At 43.8% G+C, this 19,911-nt stretch overlaps 1 protein-coding gene across 1 annotated transcript; it reads right to left on the bottom strand.

Moving 5' to 3' along the window:
• Positions 1-5,222: 5,222 nt before the first annotated feature.
• On the bottom strand, positions 5,223-6,474 carry sox11a (SRY-box transcription factor 11a; the record flags this gene model as incomplete). Its single annotated transcript, XM_083998642.1, has 1 exon — positions 5,223-6,474. The coding sequence occupies exon 1, from the start codon at positions 6,327-6,329 to the stop codon at positions 5,223-5,225; it is 1,107 nt and encodes a 368-aa protein (XP_083854768.1). The 5' UTR covers positions 6,330-6,474.
• Positions 6,475-19,911: the final 13,437 nt, after the last annotated feature.

Raw genomic sequence — 19,911 nt, 5'->3', positions numbered from 1 at the left:
CATTCATTCAATTAATATAATTCTCAGTGTTGGGTTTGAAAAGAGAGGCAGGTGTGAAACCGAGCCCCTGCCCTCTCAAGAGGTAATTCACATGAGTGATGTGTGACCTCCAGCAGCTCCCCACAAAAAGAGTGACCCCCCCCCCCCCCTCAGTCAGATCCCACCACGTGTCAGAACGGATCCTGGGAGGAGTGATTGAACTGTTTGTTTCCGTGTCAACAAGACTATAACGCCGCACATCTTAAACTGATCACCACAACCTGCTGTGTCTGCGTTCAGTGCAGCAGCAGCAGCAGCATCCCCACCCCCCCCCTTGAAACTTATTTTCAATGTCTCATTTCCTTTTGCTAAATAATGAAAAGCTGCAATGAAATTGTGAATGGAAAATTAGGCAGCAGCAGACCGTGCGGGTTACTTGCTTCCAGCTACACACTTATTATCCGTTACACCGCCTGTTTTGTATCCAGGCCACATCAAGTTAAATCTGATTTTAACCGTGCTTCATATGAACTACAATTCTTTTCCACTCTGTCCATTTCCCTCTTATTTCTTTCTCTTTCTCATCCACTTCCTTCCAGCGCATGTGTGTGTGTGTGTGTGTGTGTGTGTTTGTGTCTGTGTGCACATGTGTGTATCTGCCAGAGTGCTAAAACACCATGAGGGAATTGGGCCTTTGCCACCCCCCCCCTTCTCACAAATGTGAAGGGATAGTAAATATCAGTGCAGCAGATGGGGCCGATGCTTCCTCTCTGCCTCCCTCCCATACGCAGGGAGGGCAGAGCAAATGGATAGCCATCAACAGCAGCAGGAGTCGCCCCAGGCCAAGACTGGAGCAGAGGACACAGGGACTGGACTGTTGCTCAGGCAGGCAATTTTACAGACAAATTCTCCCTGACTATCAGCAAGGGAGCTGCACAACATTAGGAATGAGGACTTATAAGGTCATTATATCGAAGATTTCATGGTAAACAGATACCCCAGAAAAAAACGTGTAGTTTTCTCATCTGGATTCATAAGATAATAAATTATATTTATGCTCCGAAGAGCTTTTTACCTGTCCGGATCATATCACAGGACTCACTGTTGCACGGGGGACCAACTGCTGGTGTGTCATTTCAATACTCTGTCACACAGCGTGCAGGGTCTGTAAAGCACAGGCAGCGTCTAACAGCATGACATGCTTGTATAACAGAGCAGGCGACGGGCTCGCTTGGACAGAAGTCGTGTCAACACCGCCCTGATCTCAGACAGCAGATCTGGAACAGATACCATAAATCCCCGCCTGCTCGTCAATTAACAGACAGTAAACAGGTTTAAATTTAGGCACACGGCGTTGTTATTGTTATTATGAAACCTCCAGCATGGAGAGCATATATCAGTACTCCCATAGCAATATCAGACAGTGTCCCGCTGGGAGAAGAGGAGCACATGTGGATCAACGATGACACAACATGGATTCTTACTGCGCAGCGGCATAAGCTAAGCAGTGATGTAATGCATCTGAGCTCACTGGGTGAGAGTCACTACGCAGGAGGAAAAAAAAAAAAGATGTGAGGGAATCATAACAGGCACTATTACTGGATTTAACATCAGTACGCTGAGACAGAGACCGGTCACAGAGGGAATTTTATCTTTGAGCGCTGAGACGACACTGACATATTTTAGATGTCCACTTTAAGCAACTTGCAAATTGGGAGATAAACCCCCGAGCCCTGAGTCCTGTGGCAGGGGTCTTTGTATAGGTGTCACGTACAGCATTTGACTGTGACATCCTGGGTTATATGAATGATTTAAACGCTCAAGGGATTGGAAATTACTTTCTTTTGTCGCCACAGTCACAGTCCCCCCCTCCACCCCCACCCCCACCGTCACCACCACCACTGGATTCCTGGGAGGACAGTATCTCACTCAGCGTCTCGTGAGCATTCTAGATTTCCATTTATTTATTTAAGGAGGAAATAGAAGGAAATTTCAACGGGTCACTAATTTCATTTCAACATGTACCGGTGGCATTAGCCCTGAGCAGATATTTCAGAGGAGCACAAAATCAATGTTGAGATTCTATTGGGAATAGCCCTGGAACCCATTAGCAACTTTGACCAATAGGTCAGGTAAAGTAATAGCTAGATAAATGTTTTATTACAGATTTGCAAACTGACTTAATGGGGGGGCTTGTACCTGTGCAGTCATGCATGGCAAATATTCATCATTAGATTCTATTGCTGTAATGAACACAAATCTCTCAGTGGCCGAACCCTGTGGTTCTTTATATGTGATCCGTTAAAGGTGGGTCTGTCTAACTGTGTCTGTGCTCCTCTGGAGGCTCTCCAGCACAGTCAAGATGTAATCACTTTAACTCACGTTTTTTTTTTTTTTTTTTACATATCATATAAGCTTTGCCTCACTAATTGTATTTAATATGACATCATACATGGCTGAGGCACGCTGCATTCTCTCAGACAGGGCCGTAGCTGCTGTAGCAGACTGAGCCATCACATCATCAGCAGCTCTACTGATGCACAATCAATCAGTATCACAATTATATATATTAGTGTGCATTAGGCATTTATCTTCCGATTTCACCCACTCCTGTTTATGTTTGTGTTTAGATTAATTCAGTCCTTGTCATCCACATCCCTGATGGTTTTCTGCCCTGCCAGCTATTTACTCTAATTTATCTGAAATCCCAGATGAAAATCAGGCGCTAAGTGTGAATAAGAGGAGCCGTGGCACTCAGGCACCGCAGCTGGCAACCGCTGGAATAATTATTTTAAAGCATCTCTATTATTCACACTGACCTACTACCCCTGATCCACATGTACTAGTGACATTACGAAGGATTAAAGGACTTTAGAGTCACTTGTGAGTTATGTTTCTGTACAAGTCCCTCTGTGTTTCCCAGAAATGATACAGTATCTGCTTGGAATAAGTGCCATTGTTTATCCCTGAGTGAACATATGTCAGAGTTTGACTTTTTTTTCCCAGCCCTCTGCTCGCACAGCTCTTGAGCCGTTCAGTGCTGGACAGACTGCTACTTTTCTGAATGGAAGCCAGACAGACTGAGAGCTCCCACACACTGAGAGAGGAGCGGCTCCTGTTTCCAGCTCCGTCTCCAAGGGGACCACCAAGCCCACCAATCACAGCGCTCTGCACATGGAAGCGGGCAATTCAATTTCTTAAAGCTGCAGTGTCCATTTTAAGAGGGTCATGTTGGGGAGAGAGGGAAAAAGTTTCAGTAGAAATGCAACATTGAAACAGTAAAGCACCCCAACACTGCAGTTTACAAGTTTTCCTTTTTTCCTTTTTATTAAATGTGAATTCACATGTTAGTTTGAGCCCATCCATTTCAGAGTATCCGCCTATGTACAAAATAGGCATCATTCTGTCATCACATCCTTTTCAAACGCAACAAATAACACATTTGTGTACATATATTCACAAACTGAAAGGACAGTCGATGGTGGTAGGTACTTATTTATTAAAAGATGAGTCAAAGACAGTTCACACTTGGAATGTGAAGTAACTACTGCCTAGAACTTCCAACAAAACGTCTTGGCATATAATTAGGTCATATTCCAAAACCTTTTATCAAACAGACTTCATATGTAAGACCCACATAAAAATAAACAATATCTGTTTTTTTTAAGTGCAAGAAATAAAAAATACAGGTTTATGGTTAATGTTTTAAAAAAAGAAGGCAGTCTTCAGTTTTAAAATAAAGTTTCATTTCATGAAACAGGACTATGGAATGTTCTTTTTTGCTTGCTTGTTCAACTAATGCCAGACCACCTCTCGATCAGACTATGCCCTTTTGCAGAACTCTCTCTTTTTTCCCTAATTGTTGTTTTTTTCAGTCAGATTCAAAAACAGTTTGGTGTCAGATATGCTTACCCAATCGTATGTGTCAAATAACATTCAAATCGTGATACTTATCCGTTTCTGTAGTATGCACCACACCATGAGGCCATATTAAATTGTTTTGTATCAGTTCCAGCTGATTTGTTTATTTTTCTGCCTGGACAGGCTTCAGCATCATAACATGAAATGATGTTGACAGTGCACAAGTCTGTTTTTCCATCACTTGCTACAATTGTTGATGGTCTGTATCTTAAGAGTATATATTGCACAAAAAAATGAGAGGGGGGAAAAACAGTATGTGCCATAAAAAATACCAAAATCCAGTTTCACACCTGCGATTGGGACCCATCCACATATCACGAGTATGATATACATAAACTCCTAACTTTACTATATTACAGTACATATACAATCTTGAAACTAGTTCCAGCTCTGAGGTATGTGTTCCCCATGATGCCATTGTATCGTCTACAAATACTCAACAAATCTGCTCTACAACTGTACAAAACCTAGTTTAAAATCACAAGGCATTTTTGATGCAAGTTTTAATTTAACTTAATCCTTAAAACCAGGACTCCCTTGCATGCTAAAAACAAATGATAAAGGGAAGAAGTGCCTGAAACTCACTGAAAGCACAGTAAGAACATTCCCTTTTAACTGTACAAAAATATGCCTGAAAATATCTTACTTTTCTTTTAAAAAGATGAGGTCTGTTATGTATCAAAATGTTTCCCTCCACACCTGTACTCTGCAGAGGTTTAGGCTGCTTAAATTTTTCCAAACCAGGAGGTAAACGGAATCAGTTACAAAATAAAAAAAATCCAAAAAGAAAAAAAGAAAACAAACAAACATTTTGCGGCATTTAGAAATTACATAAACCGTTGTAAAGTAACATCCTGAACAATTGTCAGTTCACAGATTTGCTTTGAGTCAGTCCACAGTCCGTTTTTCAGCTCCCTGCAGTTTTTTTGTTTTTAAGAGGATAAGATGCATAGAAGTTCACGTGTTTTTCCCTTTGTGGTCCGTTTAAGCTGAACAGTAAAATGCAGACCTACGGGGGAAAAAATCCATAAAACCCTGTCATGCTGCCAGAAAAAAACGTCTGCAGACTTTGCTGTTTTTTTTCTTTCTTTCTTTCTTTTCTTTTTTTTTTTTTTTTGCTACCAGCTTCATAAGCATCTCATTCCTCAAACCTGACCTCGCCTCCTGGTCCTCCACCACCTCAACTCCAGGACCCTTCAGGAAAAACCCACAGGAGGCAGGGCTATACGGGACAACTTGACCAGGACACATATATAATTTCATTTCTCCCTTCTCTGTTATTACTAGAGCAACTTGTTTTTTCTCTCCTCTCCTCTCTCAGTTCAGTATGTGAACACCAGGTCGGAAAAGTTCGCCTCCAGCCAGTCCCCGGCAATCATCTCACTGAGTTCTGGCGTGCAATAGTCTGGGAATTCAAAGTGAGAGCCCAGGCTGCCCTCGCTGAAAGAGTCCAGGTCCTTATCCACAAGAGACAGGGAGAGGTTTCCTGAATTGGGGTTGCCCAGCTCCGAGCCTGAGGCGCTGGGGGCGAAATTTAAACTAAAGTCAAACAGCAAATCGTCCGCGTCCTCGCCGGAAGAGGAGCTGCTGCTGCTGGATGAGGAGGAGGAGGAGGATGTGGAGACCGACCTGGAGGATGCTGGTGAGACGGAAGCAGCGTGCAATGTGCTCTGCTTGGTAATGTTTTTGATATTGTAAAAGAGTCTGTTGTTGTTGTTCCGCACTTCTTCGTACATGCTCGTCCCCTCGGACTCTGCCGAGGAACTCAAAGTTGGGCTCGCGGGAACTTTGGCTACATTGTACGGCCTCAGGCGCTCCTCGTCCTCCGTCTTAATCCCCATCCGGTAGTCCTCCTCGTAGTCGTCATCGTCGTCCTCATCGGTGAGCTCACTTTTCACAGTCTTTGTAACTTTTAAGCTGGGAAACACACAGTCCTCTCCGTAGCCGTGAGAGGACTTGGAGCCGCTCTTAGTCTTAATCTTTGAACACTTCTTGCTGGGAGTCTTTGTAATTTTACCGCACTTCTCCGGAGACGGTGCTGATGATGATTTCGAACTGTCGAGCTTTGGTTTTTTCTTGGGTCTGTACTTGTAGTCGGGGTAGTCGGCCATGTGTTTTAGCCGCAGCCTCTCTGCTTCTCTGATAAACGGGATCTTTTCGCTGTCCTTGAGCATCTTCCACCTCTTCCCCAGGCGCTTGGAAATCTCCGCGTTGTGCATGTCCGGCGACTGCTCCATGATCTTTCTCCTCTCGATTTTGGACCAGACCATAAATGCATTCATGGGTCTCTTGATGTGACCGGTGGCTGTCTTGCACCAGTCCGGGTTTATCGGTACGGGGCTGCATGCCATAAATTCACTCTCCTCTGAATCGGTAGCCTCCCTGGACATGCTCCCGTCCGTCTCGCTGTTGTCTGTGTGCTGCACCATTGTCCTTCTGTTTCCAAGTCACTTTTTCCGTTTTCTTTTCTTTAAATGTTGTGTCCGGACGCTGCAGTGTGCGCTGTCTGTTAACAGCCAACCCCCCTCCACACACACCGTTCAACTCTCTCTTGCGTTTGCGCCGGCTTTCGTGTCCGCGTCCTCTAGCGTAATGTGTGTGTCTCAGGCTCTGCACTCTTTTTCCAGAGTTACAAACTGCCTTCTTAACTAGTTATCGGCTTTTTCATGTCCCCTGCGTCACGCGCAGCCATCCAATCACGTCCCTTCCACTCCGCCCTGCAGACTCCATCCAAGACTCCCCTTAACCCTTTTATTCCTCCCTCCCCGTGCTCTCATTGGAGTGGAGGTGGGGATTTGTGGTACACAGTGTCTGGGGCAACACGCCGGGCGAGACAGGCATATTAAACACACAGTTAGCACCATGCGCTCCCGAGATGAACACCATACACCAATGCGCACATAAGACTAAAGTCTGTTTCCTTATTATTTTTTAAGAAAACACTTTAGATAGGAGCTTATTCTCCACGCAGACATCCACTGTTGTACAGATGTGTCTGGAGGGAAAGATGTAGGCTGTGTTATTATATGCTTTTTTCCCCCTCCTCTCCTCTCTCCCCCTACTACCTTTAGGTTGGATACTGAAGGTGGCGCTTGGACACTGTTGCAGGCGCCTGGATGCGTCGCTGCGCCCGCCAGCCTGACTGCCTGCCTGCCTGACTGCTGTAGAGGGATACATTTGAGCAGCTGGTAATGGCTTTAGAGGAAGAAGACTCGATGCCATCATTAACTTTAGTACAAGCTCATGCATTTCACTCTTGTCTCTGAGTGGCCACGTGTTATGATTATTCTTTTTTTTTTCATTTTGGCACTATTTATTTCCTGTTATTTCCAGGTCGCAGTTTGAATGAAGGAAATAGGTCAGTAGTACATTCTGCTTTACAGATCTTGTTTACAATGCGTGAGCTCCCAAAACACACCTGCAGCATCCCGCATGCCCACATATTGATAAGGATGTTGTTCACAAGTGACATTTCTATAGGAATACACACATTTCCTCCCATCTCACAACCCCCCCCCCCCCCCCCCCCCCCACCACCCCAGAATCATAAAGTCAGTGCAAACACGTGCTGTGATTTCTGAGCCACTTGGATTAATGCTGGTGTACTAGCAGGGCAGAGCAACAGCACTTATTCAGATGGCAACGTTTTGGCTGTGCAGCCCTGAGTTGAGCCCATACAGCCAGGCAATGGATGGAAGGCTCCCTGCTGAGTTTGCTGTGTCAAGAGGCAGTGTAGCATCTAGCTGGCGTCCCCCCCTGTACCCCCACCCCCTTCTCTCCACACTCCTCCTCCTCCTCCCCGCCGGATCTGGGTGGTAGCCAGCAGTGCTATTGGAGGCTGGGGCGATAAGGCGTCCTGCTTTTTTTTTCCTTCTTCTTCCCCTCTCTCCCTCTCTCTCTCTTTCTGCTTTGTCCCCTAGAGGGCAATCACTTACCCTTTTGCAACCCTCCCCCCACCCAGCCACCGTATTTTCCCCAGCTGGGGCTTAAGAAGTGTCTCCACTGATACAGAGCGAGGCAGCTAGAAAGGCAAGGGAGAGGATAGCGGGGAGAGAGAGAGAGAAAAAGAGGCACACAGGGGGGAAGACAAGAAGAAGACAAGGCTAAGGAGACTGAGGCAGTTTGAGGGAGAGAGGGGCTCTTGCCTTTCCATCCTCGGAGAAGAGAGGCAGCCCTCTGTCTGCATGTCTCTCTCTCTCCCTCTCTCTCTCAGACAGAGATAGGACTGAAATGCTTTATCATGACCACCCTGTGCTGATTAAGCCTTATCAGATATATGTGTCGGAGCAGGAGTCTCAGGAGGTTGGCGCATGCACATGCATGTTTTACTGTCAGCGTGTTTTTTTTTTCTTTTTTTTTTTCCTTGATGGATTCATTTGACTCATATTTGATCTTCTGATCAGTGCAGCCGAAGGTAGAAGAGGTTATTTCAAATGAACTGATAGCCCGGTATCACATATAGACTCAATTTGCAAGCACATATTGAATACATATCTATGTGGGATTCTAGGAAACGGTCCTTGTGCGCAGCTTGTGGAAGTCTGATATTCCACTAAGATCAATTGCTGTGGATTATTCTGTCCTGATTTACCTAGAAGCTACTTATCTGTTCACAAAAACATTTAAAAAACATCCATCAGTCAGTATACGATACCTGCAGTCTAGTGCCTCAACCTTTTTTTTTTTTTGTGCGTTTTGTCCCCCCGTCTGTTCATATCTTATCCCAGCCCCGCTCCAGCCAGCCTTATCTCTTTATATGATGGTTTCATGCTGGACATGAATCACAAGACTGCTTAATGATGAGCATGCAGGGTGGCTGTCCTGCTCATTAGCATGGCTCATTATTGGCTGTGAATGAGGTGCTGGTGTCAGCCCATACAGCCTATGAGTCATCTTAGGGAGGGTCTCATCGCCATGCCTGCCTCACACAGATGCACCACTAATACCCCACCCCTTCCCTTCCCTCTCCTCTCCTTTCTCCCTCCCTCCCCCCTCACCCCACCCCGGCTGCCTCATTCAGTGACTGGTGATCAGACTGGAGAGAGACAGAGAGAGAGAGAGAGAGAGAGTTGTGGTTTACTGAAGGATGTTGTGTTTTCATTTCATTTTCACTCAAGAGATTACATATGATTAAACAGTGAAAATGCAGAGAGCTGCATTATCACTGTGTGATTCCTAATACCGTACGCTTTCCCAATACCCTAAAGGCAGATGTTTTAATGCTTATTTGCTGCTTTTTTTTCTCTTTTTTTCATGTCAAGGGAGAGGACATTTTATTCCAGAGCGATGGAGTGTTGAATTAAGTGATGGTTTTCATGTACAAACATTGAAAGAGGGTTTCAGGAGAAACAATTCCCTTTGCATTGCTTATCTAAAAGCCCCCCAAAGCAGCAGCTGCTCTCACAAAGGGCCAGTGAAGCGTTAGATCAATACTAACCCTGGCTAGAGGCTATCTGATGCTCAAAATGCATGGATCCATCTCCTCTGCATAGCCCTAAGACAGGTGTGGACTTCTGGAAGCCGCTATCTGATGGCTTCACAATGGGTAAAGGATAGAGAGAGGAAGGGGTGCTGGGGGGGTTCAAAACAGTTGATGAGGAAAAAGGGGGGTTGTTTTGGTAGCACATAAAAACGCAAATTAACTTTTCACTTCACAGACACATTCTTGAGTGTCCTGTGCACTCAGGTTACAATGTTTATTGCAAAGCAGTGAAGTGGTGTTTTTCTAGCCCATATAGCGGAGTCACTTAATGGTAATCTGGTGCTATGCGTAGAATTTATGTAACAAGTTCCACCAGTTTGCAAGTGCTACAAGGTAAATCCACCCCCTTGTCTCTTTCCATACAGACTTAAAGTCCTTCCTATCCAGGCTGCGGCTGGAGGTGAAACCTAATATCAGCTTATATATCTGGAGATTTATGGGCTGCGCGTCCGTTGCCAGTTACTGCGGCCCATTTTGTTGTCTTAACTCGTGAGATGATACTAAAACGAGCTCCGTCAGCTGCAGCAGGATTCGTCCCGCTGGCCGCCTGTCGCTACGGTCTCATTCCTCAAAAGACCACGTCTGTCTGTCTTCCTCTCCTCCCTCGCTCTCAAGATAAGAGGAGTTTTGACAATGAGGAGGATCTCGCAGTAGTTTGGAGGTTGTTGTTTTTACCGCAAGTGTTTAGTGCCTCCGAGGCCACTTTGTATGCCTCCTCGTTGCTTTACATTCTCGACTTAATGCAAATGTATCTCCAGGGTGTCAGGTTCTTTTGTTGACCTCCTTGATGTGGCCTCTGTCTCTCAAGGTCTGATGCTTAGCGGATACTTAAGACTGGAGTATCTTGTCGTGAATGTAAACAGCTGATGCTTGAGCACTGTGCTGGATTGTTTGTCACAGGGACACACAAACACAATCAGTGGCCAAAGCTGCTGGTACTTTGTGTACACTTGTACTTGGACAATTCAAAAAGGAGCAAACATTACTCTGAGGTCATCAATCAGTGCGTCATTTTTTTACATTGTTGTGCAGGAAGAGAAGAAATTAAAACTGTCTACTACTAGTTTACTCAAGTATTGAAGTAGAAGTGAGGTACCAGAGTATTTCTTTTATATACTACTATAATCCGCCTCATTCACACTGTACTTGAGCAACAGCTGCAGTTATTTTTCAGGCTGTAAGCTGGTTCAAGTGGCCAGACTTGACCAGCGTCATTTTGATGCATCAGCAGTAATAATCCTGTCACATAATATATTTTATAAAATAACATAACCCTCAGAATTCAGCACTATCACTACTTAAATTGCATTTTTATGATAATACTCCTTCATCTTATGTAAATTATCTGCATACTGTCTCCGTAACTGATGATATAACCAAATTCAACAACCTCCACATTAAATCCTCACCCAAACACTCCAGCTTGACTCAAAAGCCCAGAGGGAGACGACAAACTTTTTGAGCACGGCCAGTGTGAGCAAAACGAGCCTCAGCGTGGGTGTAGGACACAAGTACATGTAACTATACACTCAGTTCCAACCACGAGGCAATTACCGCTGTACGGGATATGAGACATGTGAATTAGATTTATCTGAGCTGGCTACATTTAACATGAGTCTGTACAGGTGAAACTAACTCAACTGTTTGAACGCTGTAAGGAAGCGTGAAGAGTTTCCTGTCTTTACCTCCCTCTCTCCTCTCCTCTCCTCTCTCTGTCTTTTTCTACAGACGCTGCCATACACCAACCAACGGGAATCCACTGTAGCCCCGAGGAGATGACATCATCCCAGAGAAACTCAGGCTTACACAGCACAGTACGCTCCTCAGTAATCATATTGCAGTGTCATTCCCCATAAGCTCCGGCCATCTAAATCCTTTAATCATATACCAGCGGCATTGAAGCGGTGTTTACTGTAAGAGTCCAGTGTACCTAGTTTTGTGTTGTACATTGTGCCTTGTGTTAATAAACTTGTGTGGAGGACGAGCCCTCCAGGCGCTCACAGCCACTGTAATGAGAGTGTGTTTAGTCTGGAGACTGTGTAGGACTAATGCTGATGGATTGTATGGCTGCAGGTCAGGTCCTGCTCTCTCTCTCACACTGGTGGAGACTATAGATGGAGCGAGGAAAAGTTTCATTTGTATGATTGTGAAACATAATAATGACAACCCAACATAAAGTTATTATTGCCATGTTAATACAAGCCGGATGAAAACTACACATCGTTACGTTAAAGAAAACACACAATGGGTTGTTTACACACTGAGTTTATCAGGGGAATAGTTCATCAATATAATTAAGCTGCTGCAGTGAAACATGGAGCCAAAACAGCATTAATCTTTGAGGAACAGATCTGTTGATCACCTAAGCGGTTGGCTTCTAAGAAGTGTGGGACTTTTCCCGCTGAAGCCACGCCGCTCCGCTTCCCTGCCGGCCAGCCCAGACTTGCCCCCTCTCGAGATAAGATAGTGTTGACTACAAGCCGGTCTGTGTAGGGACTGGTGAGGGGGCCTCTGCTGTGCTTAGTCACCCTCAGTCGCATCCTGTGCTCTGAAGTTTTACTGGTTTATGATCTTTGCAACACCAGTCGAATAGTGACAGTTCAAAGCAGCATGACAAATTGAGAATCCATGCCCCGTGGACAAATCTCAGGCAGCTTTGTGTTGGGTCCTTAAGGTTTTATAATTAGAAGGTAGGACGGCCGAGAATTAAAGTCAGGGACTATTAGTTTTATTTTTCTCTTGATGGTTATTCCTCACATTACTTTTAGTGATATTTAAAGATAATTGATGACTGAAAATGTCTTATAGTAAAATAATGATTGCACAATGACAGACTGTAGTGTTGCCATGACTCAGAGCCGAGTGCCTGCTCATATTAACTTTATTGCAGTTACAATTGCTGCTTTTTAAGTTCCATAGAAATGCACTTTCAAAGGTCATTTCCTTTAAATAAATCAATGTGCAAATACTGTGGCTCACTTGTCTATCGCCCCTTGTGTGTTTTACTTTTTCAACAAATGAATGAAAGAGATTTAGTCACAAGCTTCGACATGGCAGGACCAAAAAAAACAGCATTGTGAAAATCAGCTGCATCAATCAGGCTTTAACCTTGAAAACAAAAACAAGATGAAATGGACCCACAGAGAGACACACACCTGAAGCAAATCTGAGCATTCACTCTTGTTTGAACAGTGAGCAGATAAGATAGCTCAAAGTTATCAGCACAAGATGAATTCCCTCAGGAACCCCCCAGCAGGGGTTTCATCAATGTAGTGGGAGGGAGAAACTCAATCCCTCAAACCACATATTGTGACTGATAACCCCCTAAAACTGAAGCGAAATTAGCTGAACCCCAAGCAGCCGTTCACTCAGAAAGCCAACAGGTCCAAAAACAGAAGAATGATGTAAAGGACTTGTCATTCCTGCACGGCGATAAAACACCAAGTAAACACTGTGCGACTTTGTAAACACAATCATAATCATGCGGGCCAGAATGAAAACATAAAGCTTTTTCTATTGTAAAGTTAACTCTGATGATGTTGAACACCATTCGGAAATCAGATAGGCCTGTTTTCCACCCCTATTTATCACATCTACTCATTCATTTTAACATGAAAATCAGAACTGGCATTAAAGAAGGTGTTTGTCTTATATAAAGACTGAAACCCCTTTAACTACCAACTAACTAAAGTCTATAGGGAAGGTCATTTCAATATCAGCCTTTATTCTCTGGTTGAATCACAAGTAAAGTTCCCCTCAAATGTATTTATGTACCGAGTGTATGTCTGGAGAGACCAATGGTGCCACAGAAAAGGAAAGGAAACTTCAATAGAGTGTTGTGGCTTCCCTTTTTACTTTGCATTATGTATGCACATATAGACTGGTATTTTCCCCTGCATTCCATCCATATCAGAGCTTCACTATGTCCTCTCCATATACTGACTCGCTGCCCTTTCCTTCATGTCTCTTAAGGATTTCTTAGACAGGCTTCAAGAAAGATTTTCATAAATGTCCTCTTTTGCAAATCCTCCACATCCCCCCTGTATGCATTGAGAGCTATCACTATCTTAACAGTAAAGGTCATTGGAGGAGACTTAGGGATATGGAAAGGCTAAGCTGTGTGCTTGGCAGAGTGTTTTACAACTATCTAGAAATCAATAAGAGAGGGTTTGGTAATGACTGTGTCACATCACAGTCCCCATCTCAGGTGTGGCAAAGCTTTCATTAGAGTGCTCTTCTTCTTTGTTATTGGGTGAACAAGTTTAAGATCCTGCTTGTGGAAGTTCTTGATTGGTATGAAAATATTCAGCACTTTGAGCCAAGTGGAAGGTATTGTTGTGTGTGTGTGTCTGTGTGTTAGTCACAACCTCTCACCCTTGATTGCATATGGCACCATGATTAGACTCTGATTAGGTTAATATGTGTGTATGATTTTCTATACCGATTATGTTAATATGTGGAAGTAATTTACCTCTTTCAAGGAAAGAATCAGGCGTTATACCTGAATATGAAATATTTATATAAATCTGATATCGTCAACACAAAAATCTTCCCTTTATTATTCCAGTCCCATGGGGTCTTTTTAAACCCAGTTCTTTTGACAGTGGAGGAGCTCAGGATTACAAGATGAGAGCTGTAAGACAATTCAGATAATGAACAGGAAAGCAAAGTTTCAAGAAACCATGGAAAGAATGAATTTAGTCATAAAAGTGTGAGCGGATTAGCTCTTCTCTTATTTCCAACATTTCCTCTCTGATACGTCTCTACACTAATCTCATTATAAGTGTCTGTCAAGCATACATGACAATTCATTTTAACAAGGTAGAGTTTCCTGCTCCCTTTAAATTCGCTGCCTTCTTCACAAATGAAAACACATGAGAGGTTCCTGTGGAACAGGCATGGGCTAACAAGGGAAAGAGAATAAGGCTTAGCACTTTTGATCATTTCAAACCAAGACTAACAGACATAGCTTAAATGTGAATGTGTTTCTCCTTGGAAATGTGTTTACTGTGGCCATTGCAGTGTTTAGTGGTATAATGACCGAAGAGGCTCACAGCTGGTGCCCGCAAAAGTAGCAATAAAAATCTACATTCAATAAATATTCATGCTTTGTGTTTATTCCTTTATATGATTCACTGTATGACTCCTTATAGTGTATATCAGCACTGTGAATTTTTTTCTCTGTGACTTTTAGTTGGAAACATGTTTCCCATTTTCCACTTTAGGGGGTTTTCACTCCCTTTAAGATAAGTGTAACTGTTTTTATTGTGTTTTCATATCAATATGAACTAATATTACAGATTTACTATTAAAGTATTTGAAAAAAAAGAGAGAAAAGGGCAGCTCATAAAACAGTCCTCGATAAACCTGTAGAGGAAGCAACACATAATTAGTGTCTTGTTAATTGGAGAGAACCATTATAGCGTACTTAGTGTGATGCTAGACTAAATTGTTTGCCAACAGAACATAATGATTTTACACTCTTTAATTGTGTTTTGTGTAAGAGCTGCCTCCTTTTTTCCTTTAACAAGAATTGCGAAATATCCCGAGGCATTATTTTTGAGCCACTTTTATATAACAAGCTGATTGCATAAATAAATCATCGGCTTTTTGTCTCACGCATATACGACACCATCTCATATCACGTCTGGTGATTTATATAACTTTCAAAGCTGCACTATCTAAGGTGGCTATAATAGGCTTCAAACTAACTGTCTAGATATACCTCGACCCTTGTGATCTCTATCTGTCCATCACTGGAGTAATCTGACCATTGCGGATAAATACTGTGAAAGGTCTTAAAGCACTAGGAAGACCAGTACTTTAATCATGGCTAATCCCTGGTAGCAAGACATGTCTTGGGGGGACACGGGATGGACACGTCACCCCAATTAGCAGTAGCTATAGCTTTAAAACCCCTGTCATTAGGAGCCCATAACCTTCCTGTCACTCACCGCATAGCTGCCGAAACTACTACTTAGTGCACTGTTACAATTTGTTACGTTTATGCATAAGAGCTCTGTGGATTCGAGCACACGACAGCACATACTACTGTACATGTGCTTGTTCGCACCCGCCACCACTCATAAATGTACACACACTCATTTCATATTTCAGAAAGCAAATGGCCATACAGGAAGTAGATGCATATATGCAATTTTTCTGTGAGGCAAATTGGGCACATGCCATGTTGCTTGCGGGTGTGTAACCTTAATAGGCTGATTTATGTATGACATTCCTCTGAGCATTAATATGAATAGACAGGGAGTGTTGCCCAAGCCACTGAGTGCCCACAATCTGTAACGCCATGTTCAATATACTGTGCAGTTGACATATTAGAATTACACCTAGGAAAGAAACATGCATTTCAGATACCTTTCTTTTGGTTAATGAATGATAGGGGAGCATGTACATGCATTTTGAATGTCTATATAACTATCAGCTCAGTATGCAGATAAGGTCCCTGGTGTTTTAGTGTGAGACAGACTTTGCAGGCATTTGCTGGTAGACAGTGGTGCATTAACTGTTATCTTGGAGAAAGTACCACCCTTAAGCCTGCAACAATAAGACCAGGGTCAAGGATGAAGTTGAATGACAGCTCAGGATGAATATAATTGCAGAGGAAGCGATAAAGAGGGGTCTTGTACTCACACTAAAAAGCAGAATAATAATTTTTTCACCAGGTTGTCTGCTCCTACACGTTCTCATTCTTCTGCTCCATTCTCAAGTGAAGAGGTCAGATATAAAGGAGGACAATGACCAAGCTAGTGAGATTGATGGTGAGGATGAGCAGGCCGGCGGAATCTCAGTTAAATCAAAGCCATTCACCGTTAATGAAAATAAGAGAGAGACCGCACTGTAAATCATCTTATGGTCTAATGTATTAGTGTTAATGAATTCACGCTGCCACATTTAACCTTAGTTTTGCAATTCATTATATTTGAGATTAACAAGGGAGGGAACTTAAGTGAACTGTCTGCAGGGAATTACAGCTGGGGCCTCATTGTCAATCAAGGATTGTGTTTCGATGTCTTTCATTAGGGCTGGAGGAATTAAATAAGACTTTCTTTTAATGGCGGATGGCTCTCCCATTTAACGCTCTTCTTGCTCTCCCAAGATGGTTAACTCTTCATTACCCAAATTAAAGGCATCCATCTCTGTTGGCTCCTGCCACATTGCCATGACCTCTACCTGTCAAAACTTTCATGTAAGCTCTTGAGTGATGGATGATACCCCCGAACCCCATTGTCAAAATTATCCAGTGACTGTCCAACCCTCTCTGATCCATTCAATCCATCTCCCCAGGCTACGTGCCACCAGCCATGATTTAACAATGAAGCCGAGGCGCTAATTTACTCTCATAGAAATTAGAAACTACCTTTTAATTATATGCCTGGGAGTGTTCTAAGAGTTCACGTGGATCACCCCCAAAGCTTTTAACTTGACTTTGTGGGGGCTGATCATTTATATTCCTCATACGTGTTATTTCAAGGGTCGTTCAACATACATAGGACCACAGGGAATTTGAGAAACCATCAGGAATCAGGGAAGAAAGAGTCTTGAATCAATGTTCACATTTGAAGGTCACAGCTGTTGCTAAAGGATATGAGAAGATGGAAAAATTCTTCAATGACCAAGTGAAACAAAATGTGAAAAAAATCCCTGAAAATCTGTTCAACAAGTCTGTATGAGTAAGAAATTAGACTCTTTCAGAACATAGTTGGCTGAATACTCAATAAGAGACTCAATCACTGATTTTGTAAACCTTAATATGCATGTGGACCTCTGATCAATAGATGATAGGCACTGTGGGTGTTACTGGTGCAGCTCTGGAATTGCATCATGCTCAAGTGTTTACAGAGAGTCTTTGTTGACAAAGGAAGCACAGTTCTCTGAACTTCCTTCCTCTTTTTTCCTCTCTATTTGCATCACCTTCAGACACATGTAAATATTCAAACACATGCCACACGTCATACATAAAACATGATATAAGTGGTCCCATTCTTGTCTGACCTCTTGTCCTCCTGCTTCTCTCCCAGACAGATGTAGATAACGCTCCAGACACACCTCACTTCCTGAGAGGAGAGTTATGGCTTCCTGGGAGAGGCACCATCGTCCCCTGGAGCCCTGAGGAGTTGGACAGCTACCTATGGAGAGGGCACATCTCTGACTTGTAGACCTGCTCTGAGGCTTCTCCTCTCACTTTGAGATCCTCCGTGTACCTGTCAAAGGGTCAAGAGGGCACGCTCGCTGCAGACACCAGGACGGTGTTTGTGTGTCTGGATGTGCTTGTGTTTGGGCGCATGTGTGTGTGTGTGTGTGTGTGACCCGTTCCTGTGACAGATGCCAGGCTGTTTATGTGTGAGGTGTGGGAGCGCTGGGTGGGCAGGTGGGCAGACTTGCATGTGTTTTGCGGCTGCATGTGTGAAGAGAAGTGTGTGTGTGGGTGGCTGTGGGTGGTTGTGGTGTGTTAGTATAATATGAGAAACCGTTCTTGTCAGAATGTGCAGACATGCGTGTGAATCTATTTGCATACATGTGCATATGTGCATGCACGTGTCTGTACCTGCGCACACACACACACACACTCCACCTAACTGTAACCAGGAGTCGAGCGAGAACCTATTACCACCAGCCTCCATTAACACCCCAAAAACCCAAAACTGCTGTCACGGAACCAGACTAGAACAGATGGGGGGGCTGCTGCTCTGGCAGCCGAGCAAACGATGAGCTAATCGTAGTGAAGGAGGTGACCATAGTTGGTTACAGCTTATTCAGGATTATGACTCAATCATTGCGGCTTATGGCACTTAGGTAATTATTTAATCAAAGAGTGGACGTGTCAATAGAAGTCGACAAGAGATTAATTATAAGTCCGGGATGGCTTCAACTCATTGTTTTTACTGGCCCGCTGTCTTGACAGTGGCAGGAGGGAGAGTTGATGGGATCATTGGGAGGTTGAGTGACAGCTCTAGCGGAGCAGGAATAATCAGAGCGGTATAGTTAACACTAACCCCCCCTCCTTCCCCCTTAGCATGGATTGAGATCAATACAGTGCTATCCTTGATTAAAATGTTTAATTAGCTGTATTAAGGTGCAACACAAAAGCTATGGAGAGGAGAGAACACATCCTTTCTCCTCTGTGTATGGATCAGTGGGGATAGTTAACATCAGCGGGCGTCATGAGTCGGCTGTTGTAGTTCAGACAGTGTACGAGAATGTGAAGCTCTGAATGTGGGAATAGTGTGTGTGTGTGTGTGTGTGTGTGTGCTAAGCCCTCCATGACAGCTATAGGAGAAGAAGCAGGCCGGTGGCAGCAGCCAGGAGAAGGTGTACGAGTCTCTCAGCCTATCCTCAGTAACCTGCCATTATTTATAGCAGATTGTAGGAGGATGAAAGGCACTGGAGAATTCTCACTTAGTTATCTGCCAACAGCTTTCTACTAATAACTGTCATTCGTCCTAAATGTGCAGGAGCTTTCATGTCGGCAGGAGTGACCTGATGTGCGGTATCTTCACATCTTAGGGATTACAGTGATGATGTATGAAATAGACTGCTCCCAACCCACCACTCCACTTCAGAGACATGACCGGAGGAAATGGCTAATTTAAGCTAAAAAGCGGTGCCAAAATATGTCCTAGACTATCTCCGTTCGACTTTCTCTGTTGATATATCTGAGTTTAAGTCATTAGAGGACTGCTAAACAACTGTTTCGACAGTTATTTCAGCGCTCTGAGTTCCTCGTTCCGCTTTAGAAAGAGGAATGAGGATCTGTGAGGTTTCACGCACGCTGATTCTAGGGATTCCCCTCCATGTGCTCTATCCAGTCCTGCTGTTTTATTTGGCTGACGGGGAGCAGGATGTGAGATTTACACCAGCACAGAAAAACGAGGGCAAGTCGAGACACAGAGATGGACATGGTGGTTAACTCCCTGATCGTGTCACCAGAGAAGAGATAAATGGTGAAAGGAAAACAAGCAAGGGGAAGCTGACTATTTTTCTAAAAGCTGCACGGAAGTTTCTAATTATATCCACTCTGAGACCTGTAACCTCCACCGAGACACTCAGCCACACACCGACACACATTCACAAGCATCAGCACACACACACACACAGCGTTGCAGAGACCTAACCTTTGCTGGCCTTGCAGTCCCCTCCGAGCAAGAACCAAATTAGACGGCGAGAGGAAAATAATGTTCTCCCTCTTTGCTGCTGTTAAAGGCCAGTAATCTCTCATTTACACTGACATTAAGAAGAGGCAAGTTTCACACCAACATACTCCTGTCATTAAAATGGTAAGGGAGAAGAGAAGAGAAGAGAAGAGAAGAGAAGAGAAGAGAAGAGAAGAGAAGAGAAGAGAAGAGAAGAGAAGAGAAGAGAAGAGAAGAGAAGGAGAGGTGTGTATGAGAGGTTGATTGAGGGCAGGGCTGTCATGCTTGGTAATATGGAAGCTAAGCCACAGAGTCCCCAGCTCCAGGCGGGCAGATGGTAGGGTGGGCAGCAAGGGGCGAGGATCCCCTATCTCTAAT

The sequence above is a fragment of the Trachurus trachurus genome (genome assembly GCF_905171665.1).
Source record: "Trachurus trachurus genome assembly, chromosome: 22".
NCBI classification, from domain to species: Eukaryota; Metazoa; Chordata; class Actinopteri; order Carangiformes; family Carangidae; genus Trachurus; species Trachurus trachurus.
This window is presented reverse-complemented; position numbering and strand designations above follow the sequence as displayed.